This window comes from Fukomys damarensis, unplaced genomic scaffold (genome assembly GCF_012274545.1).
Source record: "Fukomys damarensis isolate Sample0158 unplaced genomic scaffold, DMR_v1.0_HiC HiC_scaffold_13, whole genome shotgun sequence".
Lineage (NCBI taxonomy): Eukaryota > Metazoa > Chordata > Mammalia > Rodentia > Bathyergidae > Fukomys > Fukomys damarensis.
In genome coordinates, this window is record NW_022900925.1 from 10,850,294 (window position 1) to 10,866,420 (window position 16,127).

A 16,127-nucleotide genomic window follows, 5' to 3' on the forward strand; every position below is an offset into this window, starting at 1 on the left:
GTGAGGGGTCTGGAGACGGGCGCGGCGGAGGTCCCTGGCCCCGAAAATTGGGTGGGGACGGGATCGGGCTGGGGCGCCCGGGCCTTCTGACTCAGCCACACGCCCAGGTTTCGGGGTTTCTCTCCCGAGCGGGGAGCGCATAACTTCCTCATTCCCGCCTGGACCCCCCCGCCCCCAGCTGGCCTGGCCTGGCCTGGTTTGAGCCCAGGCAGCTCGGGGCTCTCCTGACTGTCCCCTTATCCCAGACCCTTTCCTCCCGGCCTCCGGGCTGACCCAGTTCGGGGCCATCCCAGCCTGGCTGGGTGTCCCCGAGGACGAGGGCGGGGCTGAGGACGTTGAGATGAAGGATTGGAGGGGGATGTAGGTTAGTGGGGAATCGGCGGGGGTCTGCAGTGAGAGAGCGACCGGGACTCAGCGAGAAAGAGATGGTGAGGAAGATAAGAGCCCTGAGGGTAGGATACTAGGGCAGGTTTCTGCAGAGCAGATCACTTCCCTGAGGTCTCCGAATATTCCTAGGATGACTGCCACCCAGGAGTCCCCCTTCCCCTACGGGGACTACCTGGACTCCAGCCAGTTACACATGGAGCCGGATGAAGTCGACACCCTAAGGGAGGGAGAGGACCCAGGTACGCGGGGAGTACGGCTCTTGGGGAGGTGAGGACCAGGGGCTTGGGGCTTCCTGGAGTTTTTACACCTGTGGGCTTTCTTTCCTCCCAGCTGACCGCATGCATCCCTTTCTGGCCATGTATGATCTTCAGCCTCTGAAAATGCACCCCTTGGTGTTTGCCCCCGGGGTCCCCGTCATAGCCCAGGTGGTGGGAACTGAAAGATACACCAGTGGATCCAAGGTAGCTGGGCTGCCACCAGGGAGGGGGCTAGAGTGGAGGGTGGGGGCCCAACCAGGGACATGACCCAGTTCCTCACTCCCAGGTGGGAACCTGCACTCTGTATTCTGTCCGCCTGACTCATGGTGATTTTACCTGGACCACCAAGAAGAAATTCCGTCATTTCCAGGAGCTACATCGGGACCTCCAGAGACACAAAGTCTTGATGAGTTTGCTCCCTCTGGCTCGGTGAGGGGTCCTAGACTGCTTCCTATGAAGGGCAGGTACCCCTTAACCCTGAGGCAGCCATCACTCCCTCTTGTCTGCCTCACACAGTCCACAACCACCTCCTCCACCCCTAGCACTTTCCTCCCCTCAGCTCTGGCTGCTGGGCCTCCTCTCTTGACTGGTTACCAGAAAACTTTCCCTGCTCTGTTCTCCATGTCCATGATTCTGTGCCAATATGTCAGCCGGGCTGGATGCCCAAAATGCCCTTGGCAGCCTCCCCTTCTCTGTCTCCTTTCCCAGGGTGGGGAGCCTTCCCTGTGCAAGCCTCAAGGCCACCTCCCTTCCTGCACAGACCCCACCTCCAGTGCTTCAGACACCCAGCCTCCTAGCTCTTAGCTGAGCCTCACCCCATCCCTCCACAGCTTTGCTGTTGCCTATTCTCCACCCCACGAGGCAGCCGACAGAGCCAACAGAGAGATGCCCTCTCTACCCCGAGGAGGACCTGAGGGCTCTACCAGACATGCAGCCAGCAAACAGGTGTGACCAGACATCAGGTCCTCTAGGAAGGTGTGCTGGGTGCAAATGGCACTGTTCCCATCTGGCTCTATCTCTTTCATCTCCCCTTCAGAAATATCTGGAGAATTATCTCAACCGCCTCCTGACAATGTCTTTCTACCGCAACTACCATGCCATGGTGAGGTCCAAGGACTAGACACCTGGGTCTTTTGAAGTGGAGCAAAGAAAAGAAAAGAGTTAAAAACAAATCAAAACAAAAAACTTTGGGCTGAGGATGTGACTCAGTGGTACCACGCCTACCTGGCAAGCACAAGGTCCCGAGTTCAATCCCTGGTACCAGAAAATAAAAAATTAAAAAAAGAAGGAAAGAAAGAAAACAAAAGAAAGTGGAGCAGGATAATCAGACCTCCAGTGGGGCGGGGGAGTCAGTAGTCTGAAGGGCAGAGAGCCAGGTCTCCACTCTGAGCTTGTGTCTTCCTTTGCAGACAGAATTCCTGGAAGTCAGTCAGCTATCCTTTATCCCAGACCTGGGACCCAAAGGACTGTGAGTGTCTGACCCCTAACCCGGCTCATCCAGTCTCCTGCAATATCTCTCTTCTTCTTTCTGCTTGGGAATGGGGCAGTGCAGGGTGGGCCTAGGCCTGGAGTCCTCATCTAGTATATGTGTTTTCCTGATTTTCCCTGCAGGGAGGGGGTGATCCGGAAGCGCTCAGGGGGCCACCATGTTCCTGGCCTCACCTGTTGTGGTCGAGACCAAGTCTGTTACCGCTGGTCCAAGAGGTAAGGGCTGGGTCTGAGCGGTGGTTGAGGTGAAAAGTGCGCTCTCCGGACAGGGAAGAACACACAGCACCCTTCTGCTCCAGGTGGCTGGTGGTAAAAGACTCCTTCCTGCTGTACATGTGTCTGGAGACTGGTGTCATCTCTTTTGTTCAGCTCTTTGACCCTGGCTTTGAGGTGCAGGTGGGGAAAAGGAGCACAGAGACACGGTATGGGGTGCGGATCGACACCTCCCACAGGTAAGATCTTCCTGATGTGAGAGCCACCTGGGAGAGAAGCCTAGGCCCTGAGGGGAGTTAAATAGGAGAAGAAGGCTTTTCCACTCCCTAACCTTCTGGATCTGCCACAGTTTTGAACCAGAGAGCTAATCCAGCCAGATGTGGGATGTACTTTGAAAGTCAGGGTTAGAACAGGGAATTAGAATAAGCCTGGGAAAAGGGCTCCCAATGTGAAAGAAAAAGAACTCCATTCATTTATTTATCCATTCATTCAACAAGCCTGAGTACCTGGTACAATATTAGTTGCTTGGGAACCAATTGTGCATAAGACAGTATCTATGGAATTATGATCAGAGACTAAGGGAGAAAATAGAAAAGGTGACAACCTCTGGGCAAGGCTGTGGGTACAGAGGATGAGGATTAATGGTTCATCTCATTGTTCCTGTCCAGGTCCCTGATTCTCAAGTGTAGCAGCTACAGGCAGGCACGGTGGTGGGGCCAGGAGATCACAGATCTGGCACAGGGCCCAGGCAAAGACTTCCTACAGCTGCACCAGCATGACAGCTATGCCCCACCCCGGCCTGGGACCTTGGCCCGGTGGTGAGACACTGATGTCCATTCTGAGCTTGTGTGTGGCTTTTTTTTTTTTTTTTTTACCCCCTTGGTATTTTATCTCTTTTGCCCCTCCTGACCTCTATAACCCTGCTTTGATTTCTCTCATTTCCCCAAACCCCTGATGTATTTAACTGTATTGATTTCACTGAATCCCTTTTGACCTCCCTGACCCCCAAACTTGGTAATCTCTTCCAACCCCTAACCTCTCTGATATCTTACAACCTTTTAAATCTCAAAGACCTTCTCTGTTTATTATCTCTTCAAACCTCTCTGATAAATTCCCTTACTTGATAAGCATTTTCTGAACACCCTACTGCATACCTGGTTCAGTGCAGGCAACAAGACAGGCTTCTCTGGTTTAGGATGAAGGTGATGCAATCATAAAACAATGTGAACTTGCCTTACTGGTGATGGATACAGAGTACGGAGCGGGAGTGTCAGGTCAGGCTTCCAGGAGGTGTAACTGAAGTTTGCTTTAGCAAGGTTTAAAATAGAGAAGGGCAGTCCAGGCAGAGGATGTAGAAGCTGCTAGTGTGTTTGGAAAATAAGAGAACTGATTGTTGCCACAGAGTGGGGAGGAGCAGAGAAGAGCCTGGAAGGCCACAGCACCTGATTTTGCAGAATCCAGCATGCTAAGCCAAGTAACTTGAACTTTATTGCAAGCAGAACTTTTTCTTGGAGGTGGTGTTGAGATTTTTAAAAATATATTAACTAGTAGCACCTACTACTTATGTAGGATTTACTATATGCCACAGACTAAGTGTGTAACATGCATTAACTGATTAGATCCTCACAACTGTATGAAGCAGGTGAAGGCAGGAGTGTGTGTGTGTGTGTTGTGTGTGTGTGTGTGTGTTGCTGAGGATGGAACCTAGGATCCTGAACATACTAGGCATGCTGTGCCACTGAGCTATATCCCTATCCCTTTTTATCTTGAGACAGGGCTTCGCTAAATTGCTCAGGCAGGCCTTGAACTTGTGTTACTCCTGCCTCTGCCTTCCAAGTAGCTGTGACAATAGGCATGTGCTACTGTGTTGGGAAACTCTTAGTAAGAAGTCCAGGACTGGGGATGTAGCTCAGTGGTACAGTGCTTGTCTAGCTTGCCTAATACATGGAAAGCTCTGGGTTTGTCCTCCAGCATCCTTTGTAACACAGTAAGTAAAAAGTTAAAATTCCCACTCAATGCACAACTCTTTACCCACCTTGCACTCCACCTCCAACAATCCAATTTCTCTTCCTAGAGGTAACCTTGGTAACAGTTTGATATTTATCCTTTTAGGGCTCTTTCTGCATACTTTTATGTGCATGTGCACATGTTCCTTTTTGTTTTAATGTAAATTAAATAATACAACTTCTTCTGCAACTTACTTTTTCCACTCATTGCAACACGTGAGAGATCAGACATTTAGGTCATTTCCTATTTTTCACTCTTATAGACAATGCTGCCACAAACTCAGTCTTTGCCTAAGCAATTGTAGAAATGTATTCCTAAAAATAAAATTATTATATGTATTTCATAGTATTAAAGGGTATGTACATTTTATTTATTTTTTTTCTTTTTACTGAATTTATTGGTTCTTTTTAAGTATATAGTATGATTACATTCATCATTGGAATCTTTGTACCTTTACATGACAGATCTTGGTTCTCATTTTTTCCCCATACCCCTGATCTCCATTCACACCTCCAACCTCCCCTATTTACAAAGACTTTGTTTCCATTTTTTCCTTTTCTCATATTTTTTCTTTTCCCTTATCTCCTTTCCCCTACCCTTCCCACTTTCCCTACTTGATATTTTGATAGGTACTGCCAATCTGTCTTCTAAAAAGTCAATATAACTAATATCTATTCCCATAGTCTATGAAAATGCCCACTTCCTCCTATGTTAATATTATATGTTACTGATTATGAACTAGTAGCAGCTACTATTTATGTAGGATTTACTATGTGCCACAAACTAAGTGTGTGATATTTAATTTTTGCCAGTCTAGTACTTTTGTTTTTTTGTTTTTTTGTTTTTTTGAGACAAGAGTTTCACTATGTGGCCCAGGCTGGCCTTGAACTCACAGTGATCCTCCTGCCTCAGTCTCCCACGTGCTGGGACTACAAGAGTGCACCACCACTCTTGGCTTCTAGTAGATTTTTTTAAAATGTTATTTTGAGGGCTGTAGGTATAGCTCAGTAGCAGAGCTTAAGGCCTTGCATTCAATACCCAGCTCCAAAAGAAAACTAATAGTCATTTAATTTCAGCTTCTTGTTTACTAGTGAAACTGATCATCTTTACCTACGATTGACCATACTTTCCTCCTAGAACTGTCAGTTCTCTGCTCATTCTTCATTGACTATTTTGTCTTGCTATTACTGATTTGTTGGAGTTCTTTGGGTGTGATATAGTAATCCTTCCAGTCTTTAGTCAATTTCTTTAGTTTACTGTGGCATTTGTCACTTTTAATTTGTATTTCTAACTTTTCTTGTTAAATCATCCTGGCTAACCCCTTTTTGATGTATCTGATGCCATCTGACTCTTCTGATCGTTCCCGATCTCTGGCCCTGTAGTCACCTCTGATTCTAGACTGTCCTCTGTTTTTCATTCTCCAGAACTTTCTGGCTTCTGAGTCCCCTGACCTCCTTGGCTTGACCTCCCCCTAGGTTTGTGAATGGGGCAGGTTACTTTGCGGCTGTGGCAGATGCCATCCTGCGAGCCCGAGAGGAGATTTTCATCACAGACTGGTGGTAAGTGGGAAAAGGCCCCCACAAGAAAGGGCAGGATAGGGCCTGTGGTAGATCAGGTGGGCAAAGGAAGGAGTGATTGGCTGTCTGGAGCTTGGCTTCCTCTGCAACCCTTGCCTTGAATCCTAGGCTGAGTCCTGAGGTTTACCTAAAACGCCCAGCCCATTCAGATGACTGGAGACTGGACATTATGCTCAAGAAGGCGGCGGTGAGGAGACTTAGACAGTCAGGGTGGAGGGGAGACGTGGTGGGCATTGCTTGTGTGTGGAGGTCAATCACAAGGACTGCAGCATGAGAGAAGGTTGGAATCTGAGGCTTCAGGGGAGGGAAACTGAGCACTACTACTTTCAGCTGTCTTCCCAGTACTGGCATAGTTCTCCCCCAGTACCCATAACACTTTACTGAGTTACCTGGATGCATACTTATCTTTCTCACTGGACTGATTAATATCTTTACTTTGAGTACAAAGCATAGGACCCATCACGTAGGGAGCATTTGTGGGTGTTGATGGTTAGAGGAAGGGTACAATGGATGATGGATGGTGGGTGGCTAAGTCGAAGGTAGGTGGCTAAGTGGAAAAGGAGATGGATGGAAGGATTTGAGTTGCAAAGGTGAAGGTATAGGAGAGTGGGTGGGTAGATGGTTGAATGATAGGTAGTAGATAAGATGATGAGTAAATTGTTGGGAAGATGGGTAGATAGGTAATGCGGGTGGGCAGGTAGATGTGTGGATAGATGAGTGGGTGAGCAGATGGAGACATGAAGTCTAAGTTTGCTGCCGGCATCCAGGCAGGACACATGTGGTAGAGAATCTGGGATCTCCAGGTAGGGCAAAAGGACAAAAAGGAGTCCTGAGTATGGGGAAGGGTTTGGGAGGCTGAAGAGGGACCTTTTGGGACAGGCACTAGTTTCTGATTCCCCTGCCACCAGGAGGAGGGTGTTCGTGTGTCTGTTCTGCTGTTTAAGGAGGTGGAATTGGCCTTGGGCATCAACAGTGGCTATAGCAAGAGGACACTGATGCTGCTACACCGTAATATAAAGGTGACTCAGCTGGGCACGGTGGCTCATGTATGATCCCTGCACTCTGGGGGACTGAGGCAGGAAGATCTTAAGTTTGAGCTCCTCAGGCTGGGCAACTGAGTGATTTAGATCCTGTTTCCAAAAAAAAAAAAAAAAAGACTTCCAGGCCTCCCATTTTACGGCTGTCTTCACACTTCCCTATTCCTTCACCCCTCCTTCTCCCTGAAGGCCTAACCTTCCATCTTTCCCTCTGTCTTCTCACCTAAACCTACCCTCGTGAGTGCCTCCATACCTGCTCCAGGTGATGCGCCACCCAGACCAGATGACACTGTGGGCCCATCACGAGAAGCTCCTAGTGGTTGACCAAGCAGTGGCCTTCTTGGGGGGGCTGGACCTCGCCTATGGCCGCTGGGATGACCTTCGCTACCGACTCACTGACCTCGGGGACTCATCTGAATCAGGTGCCTCACAGGTAATTCTCCTCCTCTTTAACTCCCCTGAATGCGGACAACCTAAATCTATATACTTTCTTAGTTCCAGTCTCCCCCTCACACACTTATTCTAGGCACTGTTCACCCTTAGAGTTCCTCAGCCTTTCTGGGACCCCAAGAACCACTCTGAAAAATATTATAATCCAGTCCCTTCTCCATTTCCACTAACTCCAAGTACTCTGGAGAGAGCTAGGCAGAGAGTCAGACCCTCTCCATTTCATTCCTGCTCTCTGTATCGCTCTCATACCCTTTTGGTGCTCCAGTCTTCTCTTTGGCCTGGCTCTGTATGGCCCCCAGAGCTCACCTTGCCTGGGGCTTGAGTGTGTTCCCTCTGCAGCCTCCCACACCAGGCCCGGACTCTGAGGCCACCCCAGACCTCTCTCACAACCAACTCTTCTGGCTGGGCAAGGACTACAGCAATCTCATCACTAAGGACTGGGTGCAATTAGACCGGCCTTTTGAAGGTGAGGCTCCACCCCAGGACCTCCATGAGCTTGGAGCAGGGGCAGAAGCTGGGGCTGGGACTGAGACTAGGAGGTGATCAAGAACAAGTCATCCTCCCCTCTGGCAGATTCCCCCTCCTCCTCCCTGCCCCAGGTATCCCCCAGAAACTGGCCTTGACCTCTCCCTGATTCTTCTGGGACTTCCAGATTTCATTGACAGGGAGACCACACCCCGGATGCCTTGGAGGGATGTTGGGGTGGTCGTCCATGGCTTGGCTGCCCGTGACCTTGCCCGGCACTTCATCCAGCGCTGGAACTTCACCAAGGTATTCACTACCTCTAGTGAGGAGTGGGGTGGGAAGGGAGCCAGGCACACCTTGTCACCTCCTGCTGACTGAGCCATCCCTCTACCTCAGACCACCAAGGCTAAGTACAAGACGCCTATGTTCCCCTACCTGCTGCCCAAGTCCTCCAGCACTGCAAACCAGCTCCCTTTCACAATCCCAGGGGGGCAGTGCACCACTGTTCAGGTGAGCCAGCCTCCTCCTCTCTTCCCTTCAGCCACATGCCCCACTGACTCTCCCCCAACCCCAGACCCCTCCTTTCCGGGGGCCAGGATCCACAGAACATCATACTGTTCTGATAGGTCTTGCGATCTGTAGACCGCTGGTCAGCGGGGACACTGGAGAACTCCATCCTCAATGCCTACCTGCACACCATCAGGGAGAGCAAGCACTTCCTGTACATTGAGGTCGGACTGGGTTGAGGGTGGGGGAGGAGGTGGAAGGGATGTTCCAGGGGAGAGACAGGGGGTGCCAGTGAGACTATCATCCAGGGCTGGTGGAGGCGGGCCTGGAGTAAAGGTAGAAGCTTAGGCGTAGGGACAGGGTGTGGGAGCCAATAGCAAGGGCAGGGACCAGGCTACTAATGTCCATCTTTGGTCCCTACCCTAGAATCAGTTCTTCATTAGCTGCTCAGATGGGCGCACGGTTCTGAACAAGGTGGGCGATGAGATTGTGGACAGAATCCTGAAGGCCCACAAGTAAGGTGGACTGTCAGGAAGGTGGGGACAGTGGGCACAGTGTAAGCCCAGCTGGAGGGGGTGGGGCTTATTTTAGAAAACGGCATTTCTGCAACTCTGCCTCTCTGCTCAGACAGGGGCAGTGTTTCCGAGTCTATGTGCTTCTGCCCTTGCTCCCTGGCTTTGAGGGTGACATCTCCACAGGTGGTGGAAACTCTATCCAGGCCATTCTGCATTTCACATACAGGTGAGCCCCCAGCCACACTCTGTCTTTTTCAATGGCCCCATCCCACCTATGCCCCCTCCTAACTGTTCTCGTGACCTCTTGTTGGACCTCTGAAATCCACCTTTGCTGACACCTTCTCTTCTCCTGCTCTGGCCTCCATCTCTCTCACACTTTGTTTCTTTCTTTTTAATGTTCTTCATGCTTCTTTTTCCTCAGGACCCTATGTCGTGGCGAGTATTCAATCCTACATCGGCTCAAAGCAGCCAGTGAGTGCTGAGTGCCGGGTGTTTCATCCCTGTACCCCTGGGAAAAGGAGCTTGTGCTGCCAGAGGCCTGGGAGTGGGGGAAGGAGGCTGTCACAGTTACATGTTTAGGGGCCACTCAGACCACAGGTGGGCTTTCACTGCAGGCAGGGGTGCAGACTAGACTCTCCAGAGAGCTTCTGAAGTAAGGAACGAGGTGGGCAGGGCCCCATCTGTACACAGGGGCACCTCTCACCTCACTCCGCCTCTTACTCTGTCTCTTTCATGTGCAGTGGGGACAGCATGGCGGGACTACATGTCCATCTGTGGGCTTCGCACACATGGAGAGCTGGGCGGGCACCCAGTCTCAGAGCTCATCTATATTCACAGCAAGATGCTTATTGCAGATGACCAGACGGTCATCATTGGTCAGTGCTGGATCTGGGTCTCTGACATTGAGGGGAAGGTGGGAAAGGGGTGAAGTATGGAATAAAGAGTACAAGACAGAGGCTTGCCCACTGGTTGGCACTCTGCAAAGGTCCTGAGATATCAGAGAGGAAGTTCCCCTGGGCCCAGGCGGACACTTTGTCACGAACTCTCCCCAGGTTCTGCAAACATCAATGACCGGAGCTTGCTAGGGAAGCGCGACAGTGAGCTGGCCGTGCTAATCAAGGACACGGAGATGGTGCCATCCCTCATGGATGGGGTGGAGTATCAGGCGGGCAGGTTTGCCTTGAGTTTGCGGAAGCACTGTTTCAGGTAGAGCTGGGCAGGGTGCTAGAAGGTGGAGGTGGGAGGCCGTGGAAGGTCTGCCTTTTGAGCTAGATGGAGGACTGTTCAGAGGTAGATTAATCAATCCAGTTTCGGTATTGGCAAAGTAGGAACATTTTTTAAAAGAGGTAAGAATATTTTTTAATACTTTAATTGGGCCCCCCCCCGGGATCCTTTTTTCCATAGTGTGATTCTTGGGGCAAATGCCTGGCCAGACCTGGATCTGCGAGACCCAGTCTGTGATGACTTCTTCCAGTTGTGGCAAGAGACAGCAGAAAACAATGCCAACATCTATGAGCAGGTGGGGAGCAGAGGGGAGCTGGCAGGTGGGAAACTGGTGGTTTATCCTGCTCAGGGAAAGATGGAGAGAAGCCCTACCGCAGTCATTCTCAGAAGGAGAATGAGGGTTTGGGGAGCAGTTACTGTTAGGGGATTCAGTGGCCTCAGGCATGATGGGTATTGAGAGGTAGTATAGAGATCTGGAAGTCTAGCCTAGTTGGTTTAATCTCTTAGAAGAGTCTCCCCAGGACTAATTAGCTCCCCTGCACTCCCTCCTGCCCTCAGATCTTCCGATGCCTGCCGTCCAATGCTACACGTTCCCTGCGGACTCTCCGGGAATATGTGGCTGTGAAGCCCCTGGCTATGGTCAGCCCTCCCTTGGCCCAATCTGAGCTCACCAAGGTCCAGGGCCACCTGGTTCACTTTCCCCTCAAGTTCCTAGAGGATGAATCTTTGCTACCCCCGCTGGGGAGCAAGGAGGGCATGATACCCCTAGAAGTATGGACATAGCCGAGGCTCCCGACAGGGAGATGGCAACAGCTCTGGGCACCACTGTATCTGGTTCCTGGTCCTAAACGCTGAGGACAGAGGGCAGTGCCCTTTGATAGCTAGGGAGGTGGTGGCCCTCAAGGAGACTAGAGAAGTCATAGTGGACCCTTACTTGATAAGTAGCAAAGAGGACACTCCTGAACCTCCCTGGGAAGACAGGAGAGGACCGCAGTGAGGTCCTCCTCCCAGCTGCCTGGCTCAAACCACTGCTCCAGAGAATCTTAACTCCTGCCAGGACATTTGAGGTCAAGGTTCCAATTCGAGGAGGAGGAGGTACTGCCCTAGGCTTTCCCCATCTTCCTCTTCCTCTTTCCCTTGAGACCCCTCTGTGCCCCACAGCCTTTCTCAGCCCATTGCTACCAAGATAAAAGGAAGGATAAAGCCACTTTGGGCAGCAGCCCCTGCCAGGGTGAGGGGGAACGCAATTAACTTCCTCCAGTAGCCTGCAGACAGACACTAACTTTGTACCAGGTTAATAAGTATTTCATAAATAAAAGTGTAGAAAAAGCCCATACTTCTTCATTAGAGGACCAGTGCCTGCCTGTGCAGGGGACCAATCCCCTCACTTCTATCCACCTTACTCCTCCTTTTTCCTGTTTGCACCTCAGTGCTACTTGTCTGTGACTTCAGAGTTCAGTCACCTGGGTGCTGAGAGGAAGTGTTCACGTCATGCTACTGCATAGAAGGAAGGGCAGGGACAAACCAGGACACCCAGAGAATTCTGGAGCTGACGCTGCAGCTGCCCACAACAGGGTTTGCCCCAAAAACACCTGGACAGGCTGCCTCTTGTTTAACTGGCAGCTCTGGGAGAGGCTTAGTAAAATCCCTTTGGGTGTGGTTAAGGGTGTAGTCTTGAGGCTGGGGTGCAGCTCAGAGGTAGAATTCATGCTTAGTATAGATGATGTCCTGGGTTCAGTACACAGAACTGGAAGAAAAAAAAAAAGTATAGGCTTAAGATTAGGAGAATTGGGTCCAAATCCTGGACTGAGCACATAGAAGATAGGTCACCTTTTTTTTTCATTGAGTTTATTGATACATTTTAGGTATACAGTACAGTTACATTCATCATTGGGATCTTGTACCTTTACATGACAGGGCTTAGGTCACCTTATATAGACGTATCACTTCTCTGAGCCTCAGTGGTCCCAACTTGAAAATGGGAATAATTTTTTTGTGTAATTGGCTTGCTTTAATGACTTAGTCACTGACCTGAATATTTATTGAGTACCTGCTGCTATTTACCAGGGACTGTTCCAGACTCACAGAAGTAAATAAAACAGCTGGGTGCAGTGGCACATGCGTATAAGCCCAGATACTAAAAAGACTGAGGCTAAAGGATTATGAAGTTGAAACCCAGCCTGGGCAACAACATTAAAAAAAAAAAAAAAAAATGAATACCACAAAGTTCCTACCCTACTATATTCTGGAGCATCATTATCCAACACAGAGTCACTGGCCAGGAATGAGGATCACTGTTGAGTTCAAGGCCAGCCTGAACTACATAGCAAGATCCTGTCTCAAAGAACAAGTATAATACTTGCTTATTAGTGTGTACAAGGCCCCGAGTTCAATCCTCAGCCCTAAAGAGAGAGAGAAACTTTAGTGCTTCATGCTAGCCACATGTTGCCCATAACTAGCATATTGGATAGTGCAAGTGCAGACCATTTATATCATCACACAAAGTTCTATTAGACAGTACTGCTCCGGAGGGAAAAGACAGAATACATGGCACAGTCTGGGAAAGAGCATCGTACATACACCAAATTGAGGCTGGTTACCTCTCAGGGCAGAGAGCGTGCTTCAGCTCACTTGGTAACATGTTTAAGCTGAGTGGTGGGTATATGGATTATTATATATTCACACACACACACACACACACACACACACACACACACACATATATACTATAACTTTGTATGTCTGAAATACTTCGCAGTTGGAAAAAAATTGGGCACATTTATTAGCTCATACCGCTGCTGCCCCTTTTGTCTTTCTCACCCATCTCAGAATTGGCCACAGAGGAAAGGAGAAGCCATGAGTAGAGTGAGGTGCTTAGGAAGGATTTCAGAAAGGGGTGTGCTGGGTAGATGACAATGAAAATGGGGGACTAGGTTGCTCTACCCCACCCATTCCTTTGAGTCCAGCCTTCTTGTCTTTTCAAGGAGCCGTGAATTCCCTTCCTACACACAGCAGTCTTCAGGAACTAATTGGCATTCTGTTAATTAGCTTCATTGTCACCACTAAGTGCCTTTTTCTCTGGAGGAACCATTACCTCCTAAATTGTGGAGTAGGGTGGAGGAAGCTGCCGGGAGGCTCTCGCTCTATCTTGCAGGGCTCTGTGTGTGTGTGAGAGAGAGAGAGAGAGAGAGAGAGAGAGAGAGATGGGGGGAATGAATTTAGGGCCTTCAAATTCAGCTATATCCTCAGTCGTTTTTTGGTTTTTGTTTTGTTTTTAGAGACAGGGTAGCCCAGGCTGGACTAGAACGTGATCCTCCTGCCTCAGCCTCCTTAGTGTTGGGATTACAGGCATGATACATATTTTTATTTTTTAATTTTGAGACAGAGTCTTGCTAAGTGCAATCTTTCTGCCTGTTTCTGTGAGTTATAGACATGCATACTTAAGCCTAGCATGCAGTTCTTTTTTTCTTTTCTTTTCTTTCTTTTTTTTTTTTGGTACCCTCTTTTTTGGTACTGGGGATTGAACTCAGGTCCTTGCAGAACCACTGAGCTAAATCTCTGGCTCGTTTCTTTGGTTTGTTTGTTTGTTTGTTTGCTTTTTGGCTTTTGAGAGGTCTCACTATGTAGTTGAGACTGACCTGGAACTCACTATGTAGCCCAGGCTGGCCTTGAATTCACAGGGATCCTCCTGCCTCAACCTCCCGAGTGCTGGGATTACAGGCATGTGCCACCACTTCCGGCTCCACTCATGGAGTTTCTTGACTGGAGACCAGCCATAATGCAGAGAAGAAAAATAAAGAGGAGATCAAGATTTAGGATACAAAGAATTGGCTCCAGAGGGTTAAGGGGTAACTCAGTGATAAAGTACTTACTAGAGACCCTGGACACACGGACACACACACACAGAGGCTCACAACACATAATTGATTGAGAATCCAGGCTTGCAAGGTTGGCGGTATTAACCCCTGAGGATGACAGATCTGTTCAGGGTTAATTCATTTTCCAGAGGTCCTATAGTCTTTTTTATTGTTTGCTGCTGAGAATAAACCCAGGACTTTGTAGCATGCCAAGCACATGATCTACCACTAAGCTACACCTCCCACCCACCCTGTCTGGTCTTTAATATTCTAACTTGTCTTAATGCCTAGCCTAGGACTCCTTCTACCTATTATCTCTTTGAGGTTTTATCATGGACAACTTCATGAATATACAAAAAAGTAGAGAATAGGTTAATAAATCTTTGTGGATCCATACTCCAGCTTTAATAATTATGAGCATGAAATCAGTTTTATTCTCTGTCTCCCACCCCCTTACATTCCCGCTCTTTTATTGTATGGGATTGAATCCAGGCCCTTCACACTGAACTACATCTCCCTGCCCCTTTTCAGCCAGGGCCTCATTAAGTTGCCCAAACTGGAGTTGAATTTATGATGAGTATTCTGCCTCAAATTCCCAGTGTTTGCAGTACAAGTGTGTTCCACCAAGCCTGACATTACATTGCCTCTTGAGGCATCTAGGTGGCCATTTATCCTCAAGGTCCTAATTTACTCATTTATTCATTTGGTATTAAACATTCTATGAGCCAGGCATTAGTAAATTTATTGGGTGCCCAGTATATGCCAAGTGTTTTATGTACACAATTTTATTTTATTCTAACCTATTTTAATATTAATTTTACAGATTATTAAAATTGAGCCTCAGAGAGGTTAGGATTTACATAAAGCATTCACTTTAACATACTTGTTTTTATTACTATCCAATAGTTTTTTGTTTTGTTTTTTTGGTATGTAGGATTGAACCCAGGGCCTCACAAATGCTAGGCAAGTGCTCTGAGGATGAGGTACATCCTCAAGCCTTTATTTATTCATTTAATTTTGAGACAGAGTCTTGCTAAATTGTTCAGCCTGGCCTCAAACTTGCAATCCTCTTACCTTAGCTTCCTGATGTAGGGGCTCCAAGTGGGTCTTGGCCTTGAACTATTACAGTGCCTACCCAGATAACAGAGGCCTTCATTCAACGCAAGCCTTCCTGAACCTCTATGGGGAGCCAGATCACGTGCTGTACAAGACTGACATCATTAAACATCATTTCTGCTTTTTAGTAGATTCAACATATTAAATTTATAATTTAAAGTGTTAAATGTTAACAAGAGCTTAAGGCAGACAACTAAAACAGAAAAGCCAAACTCACTGTTCAAGGAAGGCTTCACAGAGAAAGTGGTTTAGACATGTGGGACAAAGCAAAGGATATTGAGGGTTGATGTTTTTGGGAGAAGTGGAATATTGAAAAATAGAAAAAGTACGGAGAATCTTGGAGACTTTTTTTTCCCCCACAAAGTCTTGCTATTTAGCTCAGGCTGGCCTTGAACTCACTATGTAGCCCAGGCTGGCCTCAAATGCATAGATTCAATCTTTGTGCCTCAGCCTCCTGGAGAATGCTGGGATTACAGGCATGTGACATCTCACCAGGCTTGGGGACTTTGATACCACACTTCAGACTATCTAGAAGACAGTGGGAGCCACCAAAGGGTTTTACACATAAGAGTTATGTCAGATTTGAGTTTTATAAAAATGACTTTAGGTATGAAGAACTGACTTGAGGTCATAGGAAGAGTAATGGAGGTGAATGGGATAGTGGCTTGGAAAAGACAATGGCAAGGTAAATGAGAGGGAGACTGGATTTGCACCCACATGTGCTAAGGGTCCAGAAAGGACATTTGGCTCTTTTCCAAAGACCTTTCATTCAAACTCTCCAAAGTGATGTTTATATGCCGATAATCTTTTACAGACAGTCTTAGGGCTGGAAGAGATCTTGAGCCTTACACAGACTCCTAACCTCACAGCGAAAGAAAGGCTCAGAGAAGTGAATCCACTCGCTCAAGGTCTCACAGCATGTTAGGCAATGGCAGAGGATTGTGGGTCTTGTTTTGTTCTGAGATAAGGTCTCGCTGTGTAGTACTGGCTAGTCTTTTTTTTTTTTTTTTTTTTTTTTTTTGGGGGG

The 16,127-nt window shown here is 48.3% G+C and overlaps 1 protein-coding gene across 3 annotated transcripts; it reads left to right on the top strand.

Annotated features, from left to right (window-relative positions):
* The first annotated feature begins 28 nt into the window (after positions 1 to 28).
* Pld2 (phospholipase D2) lies at positions 29 to 11,754 on the top strand. Of its 3 annotated transcripts, none has more exons than XM_010605782.3 (24): positions 29 to 626; positions 718 to 848; positions 931 to 1,073; positions 1,475 to 1,589; positions 1,681 to 1,746; positions 2,054 to 2,112; positions 2,256 to 2,348; positions 2,432 to 2,584; positions 3,014 to 3,163; positions 5,828 to 5,911; positions 6,038 to 6,116; positions 6,838 to 6,948; positions 7,229 to 7,399; positions 7,756 to 7,882; positions 8,069 to 8,187; positions 8,278 to 8,391; positions 8,508 to 8,612; positions 8,815 to 8,903; positions 9,016 to 9,129; positions 9,325 to 9,374; positions 9,644 to 9,778; positions 9,956 to 10,076; positions 10,308 to 10,422; positions 10,686 to 11,754. In XM_010605782.3, exons 1-24 carry the CDS (start codon positions 518 to 520, stop codon positions 10,908 to 10,910), a joined length of 2,778 nt encoding a protein of 925 aa, XP_010604084.1. In that variant the 5' UTR covers positions 29 to 517; the 3' UTR covers positions 10,911 to 11,754. The 3 variants fall into 3 exon arrangements, with proteins under 3 accessions (XP_010604084.1, XP_010604083.1, XP_010604085.1); XM_010605781.3 differs by having other exon boundaries at positions 9,956 to 10,109; positions 10,686 to 11,752; XM_010605783.2 differs by lacking the exon at positions 718 to 848 and having other exon boundaries at positions 559 to 626; positions 9,956 to 10,109; positions 10,686 to 11,748.
* Positions 11,755 to 16,127: the final 4,373 nt, after the last annotated feature.